The sequence below is a fragment of the Myxine glutinosa genome, chromosome 9, assembly GCF_964187855.1.
Source record: "Myxine glutinosa chromosome 9, kmMyxGlut1.1, whole genome shotgun sequence".
NCBI lineage: Eukaryota > Metazoa > Chordata > Myxini > Myxiniformes > Myxinidae > Myxine > Myxine glutinosa.
In genome coordinates this window covers 133,609,108-133,630,074 of record NC_136269.1, presented here as the reverse complement: position 1 = coordinate 133,630,074, position 20,967 = coordinate 133,609,108, and the positions used below count along the sequence as shown (strand labels likewise).

At 41.6% G+C, this 20,967-nt stretch overlaps 1 protein-coding gene across 3 annotated transcripts in view; it reads left to right on the top strand.

Moving 5' to 3' along the window:
• The window catches only part of LOC137434898 (mitogen-activated protein kinase kinase kinase 9), a 138,833-nt gene extending 120,317 nt beyond the window's left edge, over positions 1-18,516 (top strand). Inside the window, exons 8-11 of one of the 3 annotated variants that reach the window (XM_068128107.2) lie at positions 453-517; positions 1,475-1,640; positions 11,380-11,903; positions 12,539-13,281. In XM_068128107.2, the coding sequence (XP_067984208.2) occupies positions 453-517; positions 1,475-1,640; positions 11,380-11,903; positions 12,539-12,963 (1,180 nt within the window). In that variant the 3' untranslated portion in view covers positions 12,964-13,281. Of the gene's footprint in view, positions 1-452; positions 518-1,474; positions 1,641-11,379; positions 11,904-12,538; positions 13,282-17,971 lie in introns of those variants that run through there. The other 2 variants (XM_068128109.2, XM_068128108.2) reach the window with 2 other exon arrangements.
• The last annotated feature ends 2,451 nt before the right edge of the window (positions 18,517-20,967 follow it).

Here is a 20,967-nt window from a genome sequence, read left to right as displayed (position 1 = left end):
CCCGCCCGCTCCTTCCCCACAACAAAAGCACAAATTTCCATCCCAACATCCCTGGTGCCCCATTTTTCCCTCTCTTGAGAGCTGCCTACCCTTAACGCAATCTCCGACACTCCACACTGTCTTTTGCACATAACACAAGCCACCACGTTTTGCATGGGCTTTGTAATTTGCACCTTTTTTGGTCTTCTCTTTGTAGTTTAATAAAGTTACTCGACCACCTCCTCTTCTTGTTTGACTTCTGTTCTTGTTCCCATTTCCCTTCATCTTGTTTTTCACTGTTTCCTAATTACTTTACAAGTGAAGTGCAGATGCGGAAATAAGGCCGACGTTCAGGAGGATTTGTGCTGTACAGATAAAGACAAACTTTGAGGTCATTGTCACCTGAATATTGAAGTTCCATGAGATGCATGATCTCTTGACTTTTTTTTTCCTTTTTCTTTTTGTGTGTGTAGGGATCAGGCCAATGGCACCGCCTATTCCGCAGAAAGTCCTCATACAAAACCAACACACCAAAGAGGTCTGGATTAAAAAAATGTTTTCCCTCCAATGTGATGAAAAGAAACGCCTTTTGTGAAAGTTTATTTCTGCTTGGTTGTTGTTTTTGCTGTAGAGTACTGAAAGGACTGAAATTGTGACTTTAATTATTTTTTAAATGTGAAATGAGGTTTGGTTGCTAACAAAAGGCAACCTTGAAACTCAAATTGATCGAAGGAATTGACAGTCAGTGTTTATTGGGGCGCTACCTTTTGAGTGTAATCTCTTGCATTGCACTGATTAAATAATTGGCTCTTGGGTAAATTGTGACATAATTTGTTACGTTAACCAGACTCGGTGGCATAATGGTTGGAGCGTCCGCTCCGAGTCTGGGAGGTCATAGGTTCGAACCCCGGCCGATTTGCACCAAACACTTGAGAAATGGCACATGTTCGAACCCCGGCCGATTTGCACCAAACACTTGAGAAATGGCACATGTAGCTTCCCTGCTTGACACTCAGCATGTTCAAAGGATAGAGCATGGAGAAACAACCATAGGTTGGGAACCATAATACAGGCTTCATGAACCGAATGGCCTCCTCCTGTGTTGCAGTTCCTTGTAAGGGAACTAATTTATTTGTTTATAATCTTAGTTCTTCTGCCTCTTCATTAATAACGCAATTATTCTCACCTTCTGGGGCCAGCCAGCATGAACGATTCTGGCCCAAGTCTTTCTGGAACTGGCTGGCTGGGCCTGCTGTAATTTGCTCTGTGTGCTGTAGATAACTTGCCTACTCTTCATAGACACCGTGGGGTCTTTGACATCCACCAAGTCTAGTGCCAGCAAACGGGTCCTCTAGTTTAACGTCTACTGATGGATGGGCACACACATTGATGCCTCGTCCTGCCTGCAAAACACAAGGGCCTTAAGATCGTAAACGAGACGTAAACTTTAAACTAATGAGGAATAATGTTGTATTTGATGTGGTATGTGTTGCAGCATCGAAAAGCAAGAAGAGAGGGCAGCAATCCAAGAGGGGCCGCAGGCAAAAGCGAAACAACCTGCTGTGCCTGAACCTTTCCTCTTATTCCACCGATGAAGAAATCCTGGATGAAGATGAAGGGGGTGTTAGTTGTTTGGAGGATCCGTTTTCATCAGCAGAAAGGTATGATTTTCCAGAAGCTTGATGCACAATTAAAATAAAGATTTATTTTTGATGCCTGGCACCATTTTATTGTTTGAGTCAAAACACTTGGTGTGTGAGTGCACGCACACACGTGATGTATATACAGTGCCCTCCATAAGTATTGGAACAGTGAAGTCAAATTTGTTATTATTGTTTTATACTCAAAAAATATTGATTTGAGATGAAAAGATGAATATGAGGTTAGAGTACAGAAGGTCAGCTTTTATTTCTTGGTATTTATATGTATATATGTATAACTATGAGAAATATTAGAAACTCCACAGTACGAGCAGGGCGTCTCATTTGTATTAAAGAAATAATCGGGAGGTTAAATAAGACGTGGACATAGCTTCAGGACGGTCGATCTTTAATTCTCGACAAGCTTTCGACCAACAAAGGTCTTCTCTTAGTCTACAGAAACAACAGGCATGTACAGTCACGTGAAAAAGTAAGTACACCACATGTAAAGTTTTGACGTTTCCAACATATTTCAACATACAGCTATTTGATCTTCATTTCAACAATATTGACAGATAAAGGTGATATAATATAACAAATATCATGAAACATTTACATTTTGTAGTCCATTGTATAATTTAAATAAACATAAATGCAAATTTCGCATGTGGAAAAAGTAAGTACACCCCTACATTTATCACTACTTCAAATACCTAAAATTAGAATCAGGTGCACCAGCTCAGGTGCAAATGATTAGAACATCGTTAGAGAGGATCTTGGTGGAACCTGTCTTATTTAAACCTCAAACATTTAGTTTGGTTTGCTCTTTGTTGTTGAAGTGTGCGGCGTCACCATGCCTCGATCAAAAGAGCTCTCTGAGGCCTTCAGAAAGAAGGTTATAGATGCCCACGAGTCTGGAAAGGGATTTAAAAATATCTCCAAACAATTTGAAATCAATCATTCGACTGTCCGGAAGATCATCAACAAGTGGAGAATATTCCAAACAACTGCCAACTTGTTCAGGCCAGGCCGCCCCAGCAAGTTAAGCCAGAGAGCAGACTGCAAGATGCTGAAAGAAGTCTCTAAGAACCCCAGAATGTCATCACGGGACCTACAGGTAGCTCTTGCCACTGTTGATGTCAAAGTGCACGAGTCCACCATTAGAAAGAGGCTGCAAAAATTTGATCTACTTGGGAGGTGAGCCAGGAGGAAACCTTTGCTGTCCAGAAAGAACATCAGGGCAAGACTAAAGTTTGCCAATGAACACCTAGGCAAAGACCAGCACTTCTGGAACAATGTGCTCTGGACAGATGAGTCAAAGGTAGAGCTATTTGGCCACAGTACCAGAAGACATGTTTGGCGAAAACCAAAGACAGCATTTGACCACAAGAATCTGATACCAACTGTAAAGCATGGTGGTGGAAATATTATGGTTTGGGGCAGCTTTGCTGCATCAGGGCCTGGGCAGCTCACCATCATAGAATGCACGATGAATTCTTCATTGTACCAGAGGGTGCTGGAGGATAATGTGAGGCCATCTGTCAGAAAGTTGAAGCTCAACCGAAGCTGGACCTTGCAACATGACAATGACCCAAAACATACCAGTAAATCCACCAAGGAATGGCTGAAAAGAAAGAAATGGAGGGTTCTGGAATGGCCTAGTCAAAGCCCGGATCTAAATCCCATCGAGATGTTGTGGGGGGATTTGAAACGAGCTGTGCATGCAAGAAACCCCTCAAGCATCGCACAGCTGAAAGAATTCTGCATGGAGGAGTGGGCAAAAATTTCTCCCAGTCGATGTCAGAGACTGGTAGACAGTTATAAGAAACGCCTACTTGAGGTTGTTTCTGCCAAAGGGGGCAATACCACCTATTGGAGCCAAGGGTGTACTTACTTTTTCCACATGCGAAATTTGCATTTATGTTTATTTAAATTATACAATGGACTACAAAATGTAAATGTTTCATATTTGTTATATTATATCACCTTTATCTATCAATATTGTTGAAATGAAGATCAAATAGCTGTATGCTGTAATATGTTGAAAAAGTCAAAACTTTACATGGGGTGTACTTACTTTTTCATGTGACTGTATATCAGACAAGTACGTATTGTTATATGTATATATTTAAAGATGTGTGATATGTGGAGAAGATGCATACAAAAAGAAGAGCCACGCTAAAGCTCACTCACCGTCCCCAAGTTCAGCGGAAGTGAAGCGCAGCTTACAGTTACCGTTCACGTTACAGTTTGTGCATGTGCATATACAAATATATATATACATACATACATACATAAACACACAAGCATATATTCATATATGTTATGTGCTCCTCCCCAAACCCCGGTCACGGTGTACCTCCGAGCCCCGAAAGGAGTCACGGCAGAAAGTTGTGTTATTCTGTGTGTCAAAGATCAATGGTGAAACCACACCAATTGTTACCAACAAACAAGTATTGTATTAAGGTCACACAAGAATAACAGCACAAGAACAATATTAATCAATCGTACAACCAATATATCATTTCTATGATGGTACCATCAGTTTCGTACAATATAACTCACTGTGCTCCAAGTGAGTGAAAAGAACATTCCCAATGTCTCTATCCCGGCATGAAGCCTAAGTCTATCCACGCTCCGGTGATCGTAGGAACGATGTCGTATCGAGACCAGAATTCCGTTCGGCTGACAGTCACACTGCCAAAGATGGGCAAAGGTGCCCTCAAGGCGACTGGGAAATCACACCTTCGGGTATGAACGTTCAACGGCTCCCAAACGGTGAACCGCAAATTCCCACTCAAAATCCACGTTACACACGCAAACCAGGTTAACGTCTGGATGCGGTGAAATGGTTGGAGCGAGGTGAAAAACCTGGAGCGATGCAAAAATCGGGAGCGAGGCAAAATGGCCGACGGGCCCGTACTTGAGGCGTATCTGCACTCCAATGATTCTCTTCGGAATCAACCGCAAAACCCGACACGCAGGTTTATCTGTCACAGCGATAACAACTCTGTCGCAGGAATCCCTTTCCCAGGAAACCCAAAGTTCGCTCGTGACCCCCGTTCACCAGCATTTGCTCAAGACCTCAAAGCAGCTCGGCTTCTTCTCCGACCTCACTTGCTCCGCCTCTTTTTCTCCTCTTCTTCCTCTTCGTCCGGTTCCTCCCGATCCGGTTTCCGTTTCTTTTTAAACCACTAACTTTTTCACCTTTTGAAAACAGTTATCTCCATTTCACTTAAACGATAACAATAATAGTACATGGAACCAAAAATGTTTACAGTGGATGAAAACCACAACAACGGAAGTGACGAATCCGTAACATATACCATTTATATTTATATAAATATGAATACACCACCTACATTTGTAAATGACATGTAAAGGTAGAATGAGTGAATGAGTGAATGAATGGGTTACGGTTAATGATTTGATTGGGTTGATGTTGAAACATTCTTTAATCATCAAAATTTATGCCATGAGGGATTTTTGTCCGAAGTTTATGTATCCAAAAGGACTCACGTTTCAGAATCGTGGTGTGTGATCGATTTGTAATTGATTCAATGGCAGAGATTTGAATGTCATTGATAGAGTGATCCAGGTGATTAAAGTGTATCGTGTAAGGTAGAGATTTGCCCTGACTGGTGTGGAAGTTATTGATTTCTGACCAGGGGTTATTTTAGTTATTTAGTTATTTTAGTTAGTTAGCAAAGCATCCACAGCCCCACAACAAAGAAACTAGGATCCCTGGCTTCTATAAATACACAGCAAACAAATGTATTATTCACAAGCATTTACTAAAAGGAAACAAATTTTGTAGTTCAGCACTGGACAAAAATTCCCCATCACCTCCTATATGAACTGCAAATCTACATGGGTCATATACCTAATCACTTGCCGAAAGTACACCAAACAATATGTTGGAAAAACTGAGAATACACTCTACACACGATTTAATAACACCCGGTCAGAAATCAATAACTTCCACACCAGTCAGGGCAAATCTCTACCTTACACGATACACTTTAATCAACCGGATCACTCTATAAATGACATTCAAATCTCTGCCATTGTATCAATTACAAATAGATCACACACCACGATTCTGAAACGTGAGTCCTTTTGGATACATAAACTTCAAACAAAAATCCCTCATGGCATAAATTTTGATGATTAAAGAATGTTTCAACATCAACCCAATCAAATTGTTAACCGTAACCCATTCATTCACTCATTCACTCATTCATTCATTCTACCTTTATATGTCATTTACAAATGTAGGTAGTGTATTCATACTTATATAAATGGTATATGAATATATGCCTGTGTGTTTATGTATGTATGTATGTATATATATATTTGTATATGCACGTGCACAAACTGCAACGTGAACGGTAACTGTAAGCTGCGCTTCACTTCCGTTGAACTTGGGGACGGTGAGTGAGCTTTAGCGTGGCTCTTCTTTTTGTATGCATCTTCTACACATATCACACATCTTATACACATATCACAATACATACTTGTCTGATATACATGCCTGTTGTTTCTGTGGACGAAGAAGAAGACCTTTGTTGGCCGAAAGCTTGTCGAGAATTAAAGATTGACCGTCCTGAAGCTACGTCCGCATCTTATTTAATCTCCTGATTATATATATATATATATATATATATATATATATATATATATATATATATATATATATATATACACACACACACTACCGGTCAAAAGTTTTAGAACACCTCAATTTTTCCAGTTTTTGTTGAAATTTACGCAGTTTAATTTCTCAATGTACTCTGAAATTAAGCATAGAACAAATAAACAATTGGAGATAAAAAAGAAATCATAGAATCATTTTGTTTAACAAAATTTAATATAAATTTTTGACTCGGCAAAGTAGCCACCTTTTGCAGATATAACCGCCGCACATACTCGTGGCATTCTTTCTACAATGGAAATCAAATATTGTTCGGGAGTTTCTTCCCAACACTGTTGCAGAAGTTCCCACAAATGTGTTGCACTTGTCGGTTGCTTTGCTTTTCCCTTCTGTCCAGTTCATCCCAAACCAGCTCGATGGGGTTGAAGTCTGGAGACTGTGCTGGCCATCCATGATTTTAAGCTTTGTTTTTGCTTTGCTTTGTTTAAGCTTTGTTTAAGATTTTAAGTCTTGTTCTTTTCCTCAAAGGTAGTTTTGACACAGCCTGGAGGTGTGTTTAGGGTCATTATCTTGCTGTAGGATGAACCCCTGACCAACTAGGTGTATTTAAAAAAAAAAAAAAAAACACCGTTTAGAGGCCATTTATATACACACACTACCGGTCAAAAGTTTTAGAACACCTCAATTTTTCCAGTTTTTGTTGAAATTTACGCAGGTCCAACTGACCAACTAGGTGTATACCAGAGGGTATTGCATGGCGCTGCAAAATGCTGTGGTAGCCCTTTTGGTTCAGGGTGCCAGTCACTCTGTGCAAGTTGCCGACTGGATCCACCAAAAGAGCCCCAGACCATCACGCTTCCTCCTCCATGTTTGACAGTTGGTGTCACACACTGAGGAACCATCCTTTCGCCTACTCGACGGCGTACAAAAACCCTGCGTGATGAACCAAAGATTTCAAATTTTGATTAATCGGTCCAAAAGACCTTCTTCCTGACTTCAGTCATCCACTGGCGGTGCTTCATGGCCCAGGAAAGCCTCTTTTTCTTATTTTGCCATCTTAGCAATGGCTTTCTTACTGCCACTCGACCTGTCAAACCTGCAGCTCGAAGTCTTCTCTTCACAGTTGAAACTGAGACTTGCTTACTTCGATCAGTGTTAAGCTGTGCTTGAAGCTGTTGTCCTGTGAGCCACCTATCACGCAAGCTGTTGACTCTCAGAAACTTGTCTTCTGATTCTGTTGTGACTTTGGGTCTGCCAGACCTCTTCCTGTCAGAGTTTCCTCGAGTTGTCCAAATAATGTTTCAGAGGGTGTAATAACAGTCTGTTCCAATACTGCTTTTATACAGAAGGGGGGTTTGTAATCAAGTAATCAGCAGAGGTTGGGACACCTGTCGGAATTGTTTGCATCAACTTTCAAGGCTTAATTTACTTACATTGCTGCAGAACAGCTGTAAGTTGTTAACCCATTACTTGTTCACTGAAGAAAGTCTTTTTTTTACAATATAACTGTGTAATTTACATTATTTTCCCGTTTTTGCTAACCTAAACTTTTTTTTTAACCTCGTGCAGTTTACTGCTTACCGTTGTACCATTTCAGGTTATTCACTGAACATTAAACTGCGTAAATTTCAATAAAAACTGGAAAAATTGAGGTTTTCTAAAACTTTTGACCGGTAGTGTATATATATATATATATATATATATATATATATATATATATATATATATATATATATATATATATATATATATATATATATATATACAGACTTGGCATTTAATATGGAATATTTTTTTTGTGGGGGTGAACTTACTTTTCAAGATGACTAAGAACCAAAAGTTCATTGGAATTATGTTGAAATTATTCTAGATTTTGTTAATGTGACCTTTGAAAGAAACAAAAATCACATTTGACATTTCGAAGCAAATAAATTGATCCTTGAAAGTGATGTAAACTGATATCGAACTCAATTCACGGACAGTACTGTGTTAAACTTCTGTACGTTTTCCAGAAGTATCTCTTTATTTTGCACATTAGCCAAACAAAATTTCAACAAAAACAAAAGTTAAATCATGACTGGGATTACAGACAGTAAAATTACAGTTCAGTACTTCGTGTAACCCCCACGAGCATTCAGGAGAGCACGTACACGTCGAGGCATGCTGTTCACGAGATTTGCCAAGGTTTGGACAGGAATCGCTTGCCATGCAGTGACAATAGTCTGCTGCAATTCACGCACAGTGGTGGGCTGCTGGACCAAGTTGTCGATTTGACGCGTTAATTCTGCCCACAAGTTCTCTATCGGATTCATATCCAGGGACATGGCAGGCCACTCCATATGCTTGACACCACGGTCAACAAGAAAGTGTTGGATCATGCGAGCACGATGAGGCCGTGCATTGTCATCTTGGAAGACAAAGTTTCCTCGAAAGGCTGCACGAGCAAATGGAAGCAATGTTTCTTCCAGAATGGCCCTGTACTTGAACTGGTTCAGGTTTCCATTCAGAACAACCAGGTCAGTTTTGCCCCCTGCATGCAAAGCAGCCCAAACGGTCACCCCACCACCTCCCGCTTGGACTCTTGGCACTATACAATCTTCCTTGTAGGCTTCATGCACTTGTCTGCATACTCGGACGTGGCCATCTTGACGATAGACCAGAAATCTAGACTCGTCACTGAAAATCACGTGATTCCAGTGTCCTGGCTGCCATCGACGGTGCTCTCTGGCCCACTGCAATAGGCGCTGGTGGTGTTGTCTGGTCAGGCGTGGCTTTCTCAGGGGACGCCTGGCACGATAGCCTGCTTGAACCAGTCGTTCGTTGACTCGTCTTCTGGATACAGGCACATTTGTCAGTTGCTGCCACTCAGCCCTAAGCCGATTAGCTGACTTGGTACGGCCATTGCGGACTAACCGGTGCAGCTGGCGATCATCCCTACTTCTGGTTCTGCGGGGACGGCCTGGCCTCGGTATTGGAGTAGGGACACCCCTCTGAGCATTTCGTTTCAGGATCTTTGACACCTGACCTTGAGTGATGCCATACTGCCGAGCAATAGCACGCTGTTTCATGCCGTAATTTCGTAAAGCCACCACTCCATGGCAAACAGCATTGTCGAGTTGACGGACCATCTCCAGAGGAAGCGGCAATAACTTTTGGAGACGTGCAGCAGTTGTTTTCCACTAATACAGAACGCAACAACCTTGTATACCCGACTGTGAAGCCAATCATCAAATGCACCTGTCCGTACATTTTGCCACGCCACCTGGGATATAATCCTGTTGTTGACTTCTTGCTGCGACAGACAATCAGTGACATGGTTCTTTTAACAAATAAATCACCAAAGTGTAAAAGAAACTCACTAGATTGATATACTGAGTTAAGAAAGTAAACCCAAGTCAAGAAAAAAAAAAAATTCCATATTAAATGCCAAGTCTGTATGTATATATATATATATATATATTATATATATACAAACACACACACACACACACATAAAGTGTATTCAGAAAGTATTCAGACCCCTTCACTTTTTTCACATTTTGTTATGTTGCAGCCTTGTGCTGAAATCGTTGAAATTCATTTTTTCCCTCATCAATCTACACTCAATATCCCATAATGACAAAGAGAAAACAGGATTTTAGAAAGTTTTGCAAATTTGTTAAAAAGAAAAAACGGAAATATCACATTGACATAAGTATTCATACCCCTTGCTATGACACTTGAAATTTAGCTCAGGTGCCTCCCATTTCTCTTGATCATCTTTGAGATGTTTCTACACCTTGGTTGGAGTCCACCTGTGGTAAATTCAATTGATTGGACATGATTTGGAAAGGCACACACCTGTCTATATAAGGTCTCACAGCTGACAATGCATATCAGAGCAAAAACCCAGCCATGAGGTCGAAGGAACTGCCTGCAGAGCTCAGAGACAGGATTGTGTCGAGGCACAGATCTGGGGAAGCCTACAAAAAATGTTCTGCTGTATTGAAGGTTCCCAAGAGCACAGTGGCCTCCATCATTCTTAAATGGAAGAAGTTTGGAACAACCAGGACTCTTCCTAGAGCTGGCCGCCCGGCCAAACTGAGCAATCGGAGGAGAAGGGCCTTGGTAAGAGAGGTGACCAAGAACCAGATGGTCACTCTGGCTGAGCTCCAGAGATCCTGTTTGGAGATGGGAGAAACTTCCAGAAGGACAACCATCACTGCAATACTCCACCGATCTGGGCTTTATGGCAGAGTGGCCAGACGGAAGCCAAACAGTTCAATCTTGGTTTCATCAGACCACAGAATCTTGTTTCTCACAGTCTGAGAGTCCTTTAGGTGTTTTTTTGCAAACTCCAAGCGGGCTTTCATGTGTCTTTCACCGAGGAGAGGCTTCTGTCTGGCCACTCCGCCATATCGCTTAATAACTGGTATATAACTGGAAGGTTTTCAGTCATAAGTGTATGTAGGACTCACTGTGTTGCCCTGATGAGCCCCAACAGGGCGAAACCAGGTCGGTAAGTGAGTTTTTCATGCACTTATGACAGTATCTGAACTAAGATCAAAATTATGCTCTGTAGGATGGTTCTCCTGAGAGCTTGACAGGCAGAGCGTACGTACATGGCGGTGACGTCTTTACATGCGTGCGCTCATTAAAAGCTGGAGAACTGAAATTATATTTAGATATAGATAGATTTAGATATGCAGGAAAATCACACACACACACACACACACACACACACACACACACACACACACACACACACACACACACACACACACACTAATGAAAAGACTCCCACATCTCTCATCTCATAATGCAGGATATTAAAAGGCTGATACTTTGCCATGGTATTACAGGTTCTTCATCTTGTATTTCTGTTCAGAGATTATTGTTTTTATTAATCGTAGTTTTTGACTTGCTGCTGTACATAGTTTTTTTTTTTGGTTTTTATTTTTTGCTGCATTACTTTCTAATGAATGAATTGGCCTTCAATCTTTCTAATGAATGAATTGGAGAGCTGATCAATCAACATTTTAATGACAATTACCAGAATAACTATTTTGGGCTTTTGTTAAGACCCAATTCGACCTGCTCAGTGACTTCCTAAATTTATTGTTCCAGACAGTCCAGCAGCAGTGTCCTATTCAACTGCGGCAGTGTCCTTGCGTCAGTTGGCCTAGGGGCTGACATTCGACAAGCCAGACATTTTCAAGAGCTACACGGGCAGCCCTGGACTCCAAATGTAAACGGGCAGCAGAGCGGCCTGTTTCATCAGGTTTCTGGCATTCGCCACAGCATCAGACCCTTTTACCACTGGCGCAGGTCCCCGAGACAAGGCCGCAGAGAGGAAAATGGCAGGAAATGCAGAGACGCATCGCCGCGTTCCGCTATGCTATCTTCCATCAGCAACTCTTTACGGTCACTGCTACGCCTCGACACTGAAGACGTCCCACCATCAACTTTGCAACCAGCAATGGTCATGGTCGAGAAAAACTCATCAATCGCTCCCACATTGACAGTAGAAAACGTTTCCTTTTCTGCAGAAGTACAACAGGAAACTCAGTTGGACAGAGGGGTTGAGGAGAATGTTTGCAACAGCCCAATAACTATGCAAGCAGAGGAAGAACAATCGATTAATTCACCAGGTCTGTGCCTATGCTTGCTTACAAGGCAGTTTTTCTCACACATTTCACCTCATTGCACATGATTACATGCTTTGTTCTGTGGTGCTGATGTTACAGGAAGAAAGTATAAAATGTAACATATAGCTCTACACCCCTGTAAAAAGCCCCTCGTACCAGACAACAATAGCTCTTCCCACATGTAGGGAAGTGTACAGCAACTATTGTTTGGCAGGATAACATAGAGGTATGCACACCCGCCTCTGAGCGCTCTTGTCTGGGTTTGAAGCCTGACCAAGCTGTAAACTATCATCTTGGTGTTAAAGATCCTTGTCGAAGAGAAGGCGAGCTATGGCCAGTACCCTGAACAAATTCCAAATTCCTGCTCGAGCCTACAGGGGGCACTACCGTGCCCCTGCGAAAACTGATGCGAACCGATGGCATGCTGCACACGAACGATGACGACGACCGTTCTTTCATGAAATCTCGTTTTTTTATACTTGGGCTTAGGCTCGTAATAGAGCTGACACTCACACGCTTGCACACACACACACACACACACACACACACTCACACGCGTGCACACACACTCACACACACACACACACACACACACACACATGTTTTCTTTTCACACGTTTTCTTTTCTTATTCTCTAGGTTCGATGGTTGTTCCATGTCCCAGCCAAGTTCACAAGGCGAGCAGCATCCCTTGGGTCTTGGATCCCTCGCCAGTGACACTCCCACGTGAAAGCAGACTAAATACCAGTACTGAGGATTGCACTGGCATCACATTTCCCAGCAGGCTTCATCTCCCAAGTCAAAAAAATTGCCAAACAAATGACACCGTGCTGAGTGAATCGCAGCATTCTCGACTAGCCGAAGCCGGCAGGCATCGACAGAATGTGCCGGACACAATCGGCGGGTCGTCGCTCACAACGGAGGACGATGTCGAGCTTCCTGTGACTTTACTCGATGTGGATGCGGACGGTCAGAGCAGAGATGGGACGGTTCCTCTGCAAGTGCACGTTGCTTTTTCTCAGGAACATTCTAGGTACACAGTTGTGCCAGAACTACAGCAGTAGCAATGGTAATGCGTCGTAACTTTGTGTCCAATTGCAAAAGAACCTGGAGAGGCTCAATGAGAAATGCCACATCTTTGAACACTCTTCCTTTCCTCGTCTCTGTTCCAACCTAACACATCTGGTTTGTAAATCTCGAAGAAGCTTTTGTCTTGCCTTCAAATCTAATTTCCAATCCAACACTAGGTACCAATATCATATATGCAACATCAATTGGAATGATTCTAAAGGGCACTTTGGATTGATTGTACATGTGCTTATGCTAGGCTTCTTTTTTTATTAACTTGGCAAAACCAAATAAACTTATCATTCCACAAGGTTCATTCCATGAAAACGTTTAATTGACGAGGGTATCACTTTTCTCAAGGATTAGGTAGAAATAGGGCTTCATAGTAAATAAGCTATCACATTGTCATTTGAAAAATAGATTCTCAAATTTAGGGTTTATACGTTAGTAATGAAATGAAGGAACCCAAATTTCCCTCCAAGACCTCATGACTGGTGGACGGAGGTTCTGGTTTCAACGCTCTCTGTTCGTCTCTGTTTGTCTGTGAGCAGGATATCTCAAAAAGTTATGGACGGATTCGGACAAAACGTGATGGACAGGTTGGATGTGTGGCAAGGACGAAATGATTCGATTTTGGAGAACGTCTGAATACGGATACGAGAATTTTTAATTATTTTAAGTGATTCTTCACCATTGAGAATTGGGGCCAAAAATGATGCATATTATTAGCGCTGAGGAAGCGCCTCTAGCGAATGACTTCCAGCCAGTGTAACGCGAATTCCTGTCACAGGAATTCTGAGATCATATAAGTGTGACGTGGCAGTTCCTGATTGGTTCGTGTTGGGGAACCCCTTCTCGCTGCCGACGTGACGTAAATTCGCGCACGCGCACTGGTGAAGCGCGAGATTCGGCCCAAGGTTCTTATTATTATTTTTGTATACAAGATCGAGGCTCGAACCATGATCGAGGCTCGAAATTCCATGCCCGAACCTCAGCGCAATCCAAGAGGATTCACTTGTTATGTCTCAAAAGGTTGTGGGCGGACTCAGACAAAACTTAGTGGATGAGTTGGTTAGGTGACAAGAACAAGCGGATTAGATTTTGGTTCAGGTCCAGATCCGGCCTGGCAGAGGTATGCGCTCTACTGAGCGTCGTCATAGTTTTTACTGTGACGTCACACCGTGGGGAATTGTGAATCTACTGCGATCAGAAATAACTGCAGGGAATTCCATAACAGATGTTTTGTACATAAGTGCACAATGTTCCATTCCGAATGCAGGAGAATATATCCACTCTTGAAATGCTTTTCTTCAAAATATATTTTGGGAGTTTCTGAATTTTCAAGAATGTAGCAATTTTTTTTTTTTTAATGGAACGTGTTTCAATGAAACCAGAAACATATTTGCAGTTTAATAAAACAGTCACTGAAAAAGGAGCTCAAAATATTTACACCGGGAAATTGCATTATTCGATGAGAATATTCGGCACGACGTGATTAGCCGGCCTGGGTTTTGTGTGCGGTGAAATAAGTAGCGGAATCGCTTCGATGTAATACGTTTTTTTAATACCCTAAGCTATGAGGTCCAAGGAAAGATTCTCCCAAGGAAGGAAATTCACAATGTATCTGTCATTTAAAGAATTGAATTCATTTAAACAATTTAAAGAATCTATCATTTAAAGAATTGCCACCAGACATGCTCTCCATGTTTTGTTTTTTTAACAGGAAAGGAATTGAATCAAATTGAATCAAGGAAATAATGAATTGGTCAAAGTAGCTGCTGGTGATTATTGTCTTTGACATGATGGTATAAAATCTGATTTTCAAAACAGAAGTTCAGCGAATATAGGTAATATAATCTGTATTTAGTAATCACTAAACTACTGCATATAGGATGCATGGTTGCCAAAAAAAAACTGATTGTGGTTTGGGAGATGAATATTCAAAAATGGAGGAACCAGAAACTAGCATATCAGCCAGATCTGACAGGATGCAGGTGCGAAGGTAGCACACTTACCTATGAGGTGTCGAGCCAGCGTGCGATGGCTGACCCGACTATATACCGTCAGATTAGTGCTTCATATGCAGGAGGATGTTCTGTTACCAAATGTGCCGTCCCTCAGATGGACATCATTCACACCCTGAACAAATGAGAAATTTCTGCCCTGACTCACTGGGAAGGAAAATTCCAACCACCCAGTGAACTCCCTACCATGGATTTTGGCAGAGCACCCCAGGGCGAGATCGCTTCCTGGAAGGCAAGACTCAGGTCTGACATTTCCACCACAGAGTGGTCTTCATCCAGGACCACAGGCATCATGTGCCAGTCAAGTGCCTTCAGGGGAAGGGGGGACATCATCTATATAGGGAAACCTAAAATTTCAGAGTATACCTAACACCTGGCAAGACGCCTGCACAGTCCCGGATGAAGATCACTCGGTGTTGGAATCATCCGACCGAAGCCCTCACCTTATGGGCAGCTCTATGTCAGTTGATTACTCCTTCATTTTTGCCAATTCATGATTACAATCTTGATATATTCACAAATGCTACACCCACGGTGATACATTGTTTGCTAATGATACATTGGGCCCTCTTTTACCAAACGCCTAACACTCCTACCAAAGCACTCCTCGTCTTTTAGAGCGGAAAAAATATTTTATTAACAAATTGAGGGGGCTGGGTCATCCATTGACGAATAATAAAGGTCACTTTAGTAGTGTAAAATGCACCTTTTGGGTGAGGGGTTTGGGGGTGCCAGTGTTTTGGCACAAGTTTCTGAGGAGATTGTCATGTCACCCTGGCCCTGTACTTGTTGAAGCCTTGTTTCTTCTCTTTATTCGTTTACGAGACCTCTGTTCACCCCCCCCCCCCCCAACCTAGCCCCCCTTCCCCCCAGCACCCCCACATCTCTACGATATTGATTCGTTCTGTGAAGGCCGACAAATAACTTTACACCAGTCATTCACTGTGAATTATTTTCTACTTATTGTAACCAGGAGTGAACTGGATCCTGAAGTAGCATTTGATTTAAAAATAAATAAATAAATAAAAATTGTTACTTTGTTTGAAACTTGCACCTCGGTTGGAAAAGAATCGAGGGTAAGCTACGCACAGGCAAAGCACATTGAAAAGGTTAACTACTGATCTATATAACCACTCAGCTACTAATGTTATTGTTTTGGTTGTTATTGTAAATCCATCGCTTGTATTTGTACCGCTCTCCAAATAAATGATCAGGGGAGTCAATTAGCTATTTTGTTTGCATTTCCTGGAATTGTTTGAAAAAGCTTGCAATCTGAAACTGCTGCGTTCCTTTCCAGCCTTTTCCCACTCAAAAGGTGAACTTGAAAGCTTTGTAAATGGCCACCTGCACAATAATCTATGGCCAAAAGGAGAAGCGTCCATCCGTCCATGTCACGCTTCATTCTAAAGGGTCCCTGCTGTCATAGAACAATAAAAATGCTACCGTGAAAAAGTCACTAACAGTCGATTAATTTGGGAAAAAAAATGTGTTTAATCTTAAGGTGCCCCTTTAAAAGACCGTCTTTCCAAGATTGAAGAAGAAGAAGCAAGACCTTGAGCTTTGATGTAACGGTTCCTGCTGTCATAGAATAATAAAAATGGTACCATTAAAAAGCCAATAGTCAATTTACTTGGAACAAAAATGTATCTGTTTATTCTTAAAGGTGCCCGTTTTGAAAGACCGGCTTTCCTTGATTGAAGAAGAAGAAGCAGGACCTTGAGCTTTGATGTCGCGGGTTCCTGATGTACCTTTGGAAAAATTGTTGAAATTTAAAAAATCTTTTGGCATTACTTGGTTGGTAAGGTAATAATCAATTTACTTTGAACAAAGCATTGTCCTTTTAATTACAAATCAGCCATAAGCCTGTTTTAAAAGCCCTCTTTTAGGGAATGAAGAAGAAGAAGCAGATTGGGAGCTTAACGCTTCAGCCATATCATTTATTATTCTACGACAGCAGGAACCCTTTAGATTTAGAAGGACGAGGAAGAAGCACACAAAATAATATGTAGTGATATTTCTCATAGCAACAGAAAAGAAACAAGTACACGGAGGTAGCACACAGACAACAACCACAGCCACGATGACAGCAGCAACAACAACTATGTGTTATAAAAGATCTTTTTTTTTTTTACTTGTTTCACTTCATTTTACATCATTAAAATTTATGTTTGAAGTACAACATGCTGTTTTTTTGACCAAACCTGTCTGAAGGGACGTGTCGGCACGGCTCGTTATATAATAAGGATGTACATGCAGTAACAGTGAAAGTTTGATGACTATTCCTCCTCCATTTGTCACCCACTCGGTTACACTCACCTATGTCTTCCTCCTTCCTTTTCCTCATTTCCTTCTCCATAATTTACCCTGCTCCACCTTGCCCCCTTGCCCTTTTGTGTACATAGGGTTATTCTCTCCAATGTTTTTTTTTTTTTTTTAAACAAATCCAGGAAAGTCCATTTGTCAAACTTTAAAATACCTGTTAGTTTGTTCCTGATTTTGATCTCGACATATCCTCTGGATTTGTGACAACGTTTTGCTTCATCACAGCCTCGTCCACAACTAGTCTTACTTTGTTTATAATAAATTATAAAATTAATGTAGTCACAAACAGGAAAAAAAACAAGTTTTTTTGTATATTTAAATTTGCCTACAAAACAACAATTCCTATTACTTTCTTAAAACTACAGACATCATTATTATTCTTGTACACCTCTAGTGATTTAGAAATTGAAAACGTGAATCTTTTTTTCTGAAATATGTGCTTATTGTTTGTTAATTGTTTGTTCTTCTTGTTCTAGTTATCTACCATAGAAGGTTGAAGTTTGTTGGTGCTTTTTAACTTGCCGCAACAGCTTTCGCCAATTTCACATTTATGACACGTTTTCACCATTGCACATTGGGATCATCTACATTTTACACTTTCAGAAATGATGGAACTTTAAAACCCTCCTCCACCCACCTTCTTCTCCCCAATGCCCAGGAACCTGCCACCCAACTGATACGTCCTACGCACCTTCTTTCCCTTTCCTCCTGTTATTTCTATGTCGTCCCAACTTCCTCTTCCTCAGCCCTTTTTTTCTTCTCATATCTAGCTACACCTATTTCCTTCCTTTTCTCAATTTGTAGCACCCTCGCTACCCATCACCTGACTCCCTTGTGTGTGCTATCTGTAGATGGCCTCTGGTATTCTCAAACTCTTCACAAACCATGCTTTGTGCACTTGAGCAATAAGTGTGCAGATGAAGCCTGCTTGATGAACATGATTTGTGATTTTGGGTGTCGTTAGAAATTGCAACCAATACCGATACCCCATTAAGGTTGAATGTATTGCGATAGTGATCAATCGCTTGGTAAATACTCATGCCTTTGGTATTAGGTACTCTTCGTTTTCATAAATAACTGGAACAACGAAACTTCTGAAGACCAAAGGTTTGCCTTTTAAAATTACTGCTGTTTTGTCATACATGTTCGAAGAAAGTATCTTACGTCTGATTGGTTCAATTAAAATCCGATTTTGTTTTCCTGTGATGTTGTCTTGCCTCTTTGCAGAATAAATGTGTATCGACAACTTCATTTTAAAGATTTTAAAAGCTAAAAGTCATTTCTATTGCTGGGAATTATGAGAGAAGTATATATAATTATGGCGGTCTCATCGGCCCAGACGCACCGAGCCGGATCGAGGGCCTAATGGCACCTTTACCTTGTTCACTTTGGTTCTTGCGAGGTTGATCGAGTGACACGCCGGATTCCTCCACCTCCCCGAGCCACTCAAAATAGCAACTCGAGCGGTTTATCATGCTTAGGGGTTGGGGCTTAAACTTAAAACATCCCACCAAATCTGTTCTTTATAGGACTTCTAATACCCAGCGGTTTTATTGATCATGTTGACTCGAATAACTCATTGGCGACCCAATTCAATCACGTGTTTTTAATAAACGAGGAAGGAAGAACAGGGAACACGAAAATATTTTAAACACTCCATTTACAATGGTGAAATACACACCCCGAGCCCCGGCAAGTTTCCTGGTCTAAATCCTGACGAGCCACTATTAGTGGTCACGCCGGTCCACCGGTACGGACAGTCCAAATAGGGTCGTGGGCCTATGTGCCACGCTACTGCACTTCGGTGGAACGTCTGAGCCGGTTAAGTGACGTGCTGATACTTCGCTCACGCCCAGTACCGAATTTGCGGCACAAGCGGTTTTGCTGGATGTAGGGCAAGTTTCTTACGAGGAGCTAATCGCCCCTGAACCCAATCTGTCCTTTAACGGACGATGAATAGCCAATGCAGATTGCGATCAGGACAACTCGAATCACTCACAGACCAAGTTGATTTGTAAAGTGTATTGGAAGGTCGTATCTATACTATAAAAGGAGCCGTATGTGTGTCCGTCCATGTGTCTCGGTTCTACCCATTGGTTGGAGAGTTCGCCTGACCCCACCCACAATTTCTAGATTCCAGCCACTATTTTAGTGCTTAATGCAATGTGAAGTCAGACATCTTCGAAGCTGTCAAATTCCAAATTGCCAAGTCCTTCCGATAGGATATCCCTTCAGTGTAAAAGGAACAAAGCGACAATTAAAAGGATTTTGGGCCGACAGGCGTTATGAAGATAGGATCGAGGCAGCGTTCTGTTGTTTATACACCGCCCAAATAACTATGATATTCTCTGAAGCAGCGATTCAACTATAGAAGTTACGCAGGTCCTTGCCATTATTTCCAAGTTGAAAGTTTAGAAAAGGATGAATTAGGGAAGACAAGCAGGACTGTTGAACACGTGACAAACAAGGAACGAGGTGACCATCAAAACATGAGGTAAAGTGCTGTTTTTTGTTATTTTTATAGAAGTATGTGGAATGAATTATAGTCAGCTGGTTGGAAATGGAATACAAGGACGATTGTAGGAAAGCAAGACAAATTGGTGGGTGTGCGTAGGCCTAACTATCCGAGGCAGAGAAGATCAAAATAACGAGATGGGCAAACAAAATACACAGCAATGATCACTTGATACAAATAACGATCAATGTAGGCCCAACTAGCCGAGGAAGAGAGGATCAAAATACCAAGATGGGCAAGCAAAAGACACAGCAATGATCACACGATACAAATAACAATCGATGTAGGCCCAACTAGCCGAGGCAGACAAGAAACGATGAGCACATGATACAAATAACAATCAACGTAGGCCCAACTAGCTGAGGAAGAGAAAAGCAAAATAAGATGGGCAAACAAAAGACAGCAATGAACACATGATACAAATAACAATCAACGTAGGCCCAACTAGCCAAGGCGAAGAAAATGTGGAACGGTTTACTTCACTTCGGAGTTCAGGATCTGGTCATTTGGAGGAAAAGAAAAGCTGCCATCACTGGAAAGCAAAAAATGCAGCCTCCGTTTATTTCGTTAACTTCTATTTTATTACTTTTTGCTCATCCTATCTGCCATTTCACACCAAAGGAAAGTGTGTGTGTGTGTGTGGGTGTGTGTGTACGTGTGTGTGTGTGTGTGTGCGTGTGCGCGTGTGTGTGTACGTGTGTGTGTGTGTTCGTGCCAAGGCGTGAATGTCCGTACAGATCATAAAGTAGGTCAATCCTCACTATATAATAATACCACACATTGACCCCCGTCCTACCCCAACCCGACCACGAGGATGACCGCATATTCTGTCAGCAAGCAAACGCTTCCTTCAAATACAGCAATACATTACATAAAGAAAGCATTTTAATTGGTCGATGGAGGCCATCTTGGTTTCACGACGCAGATTCTCTTCAAACTTAAACCCCTCTGTCCCATCGATGACTGAGGTGAATTTTCAGATTGATCGGTTCTGCAGAAAATCGTCAAAATTCCATTTTGTAAAAATAATCGTTAATTCCAAATATCTGCGACTCATTGCACCAATCAGCTTCGTTGGAGGATATAGGCCTACATAAATCTCATGACTTGTGACCCTGTGTCGTTTAACTTTATCGGTG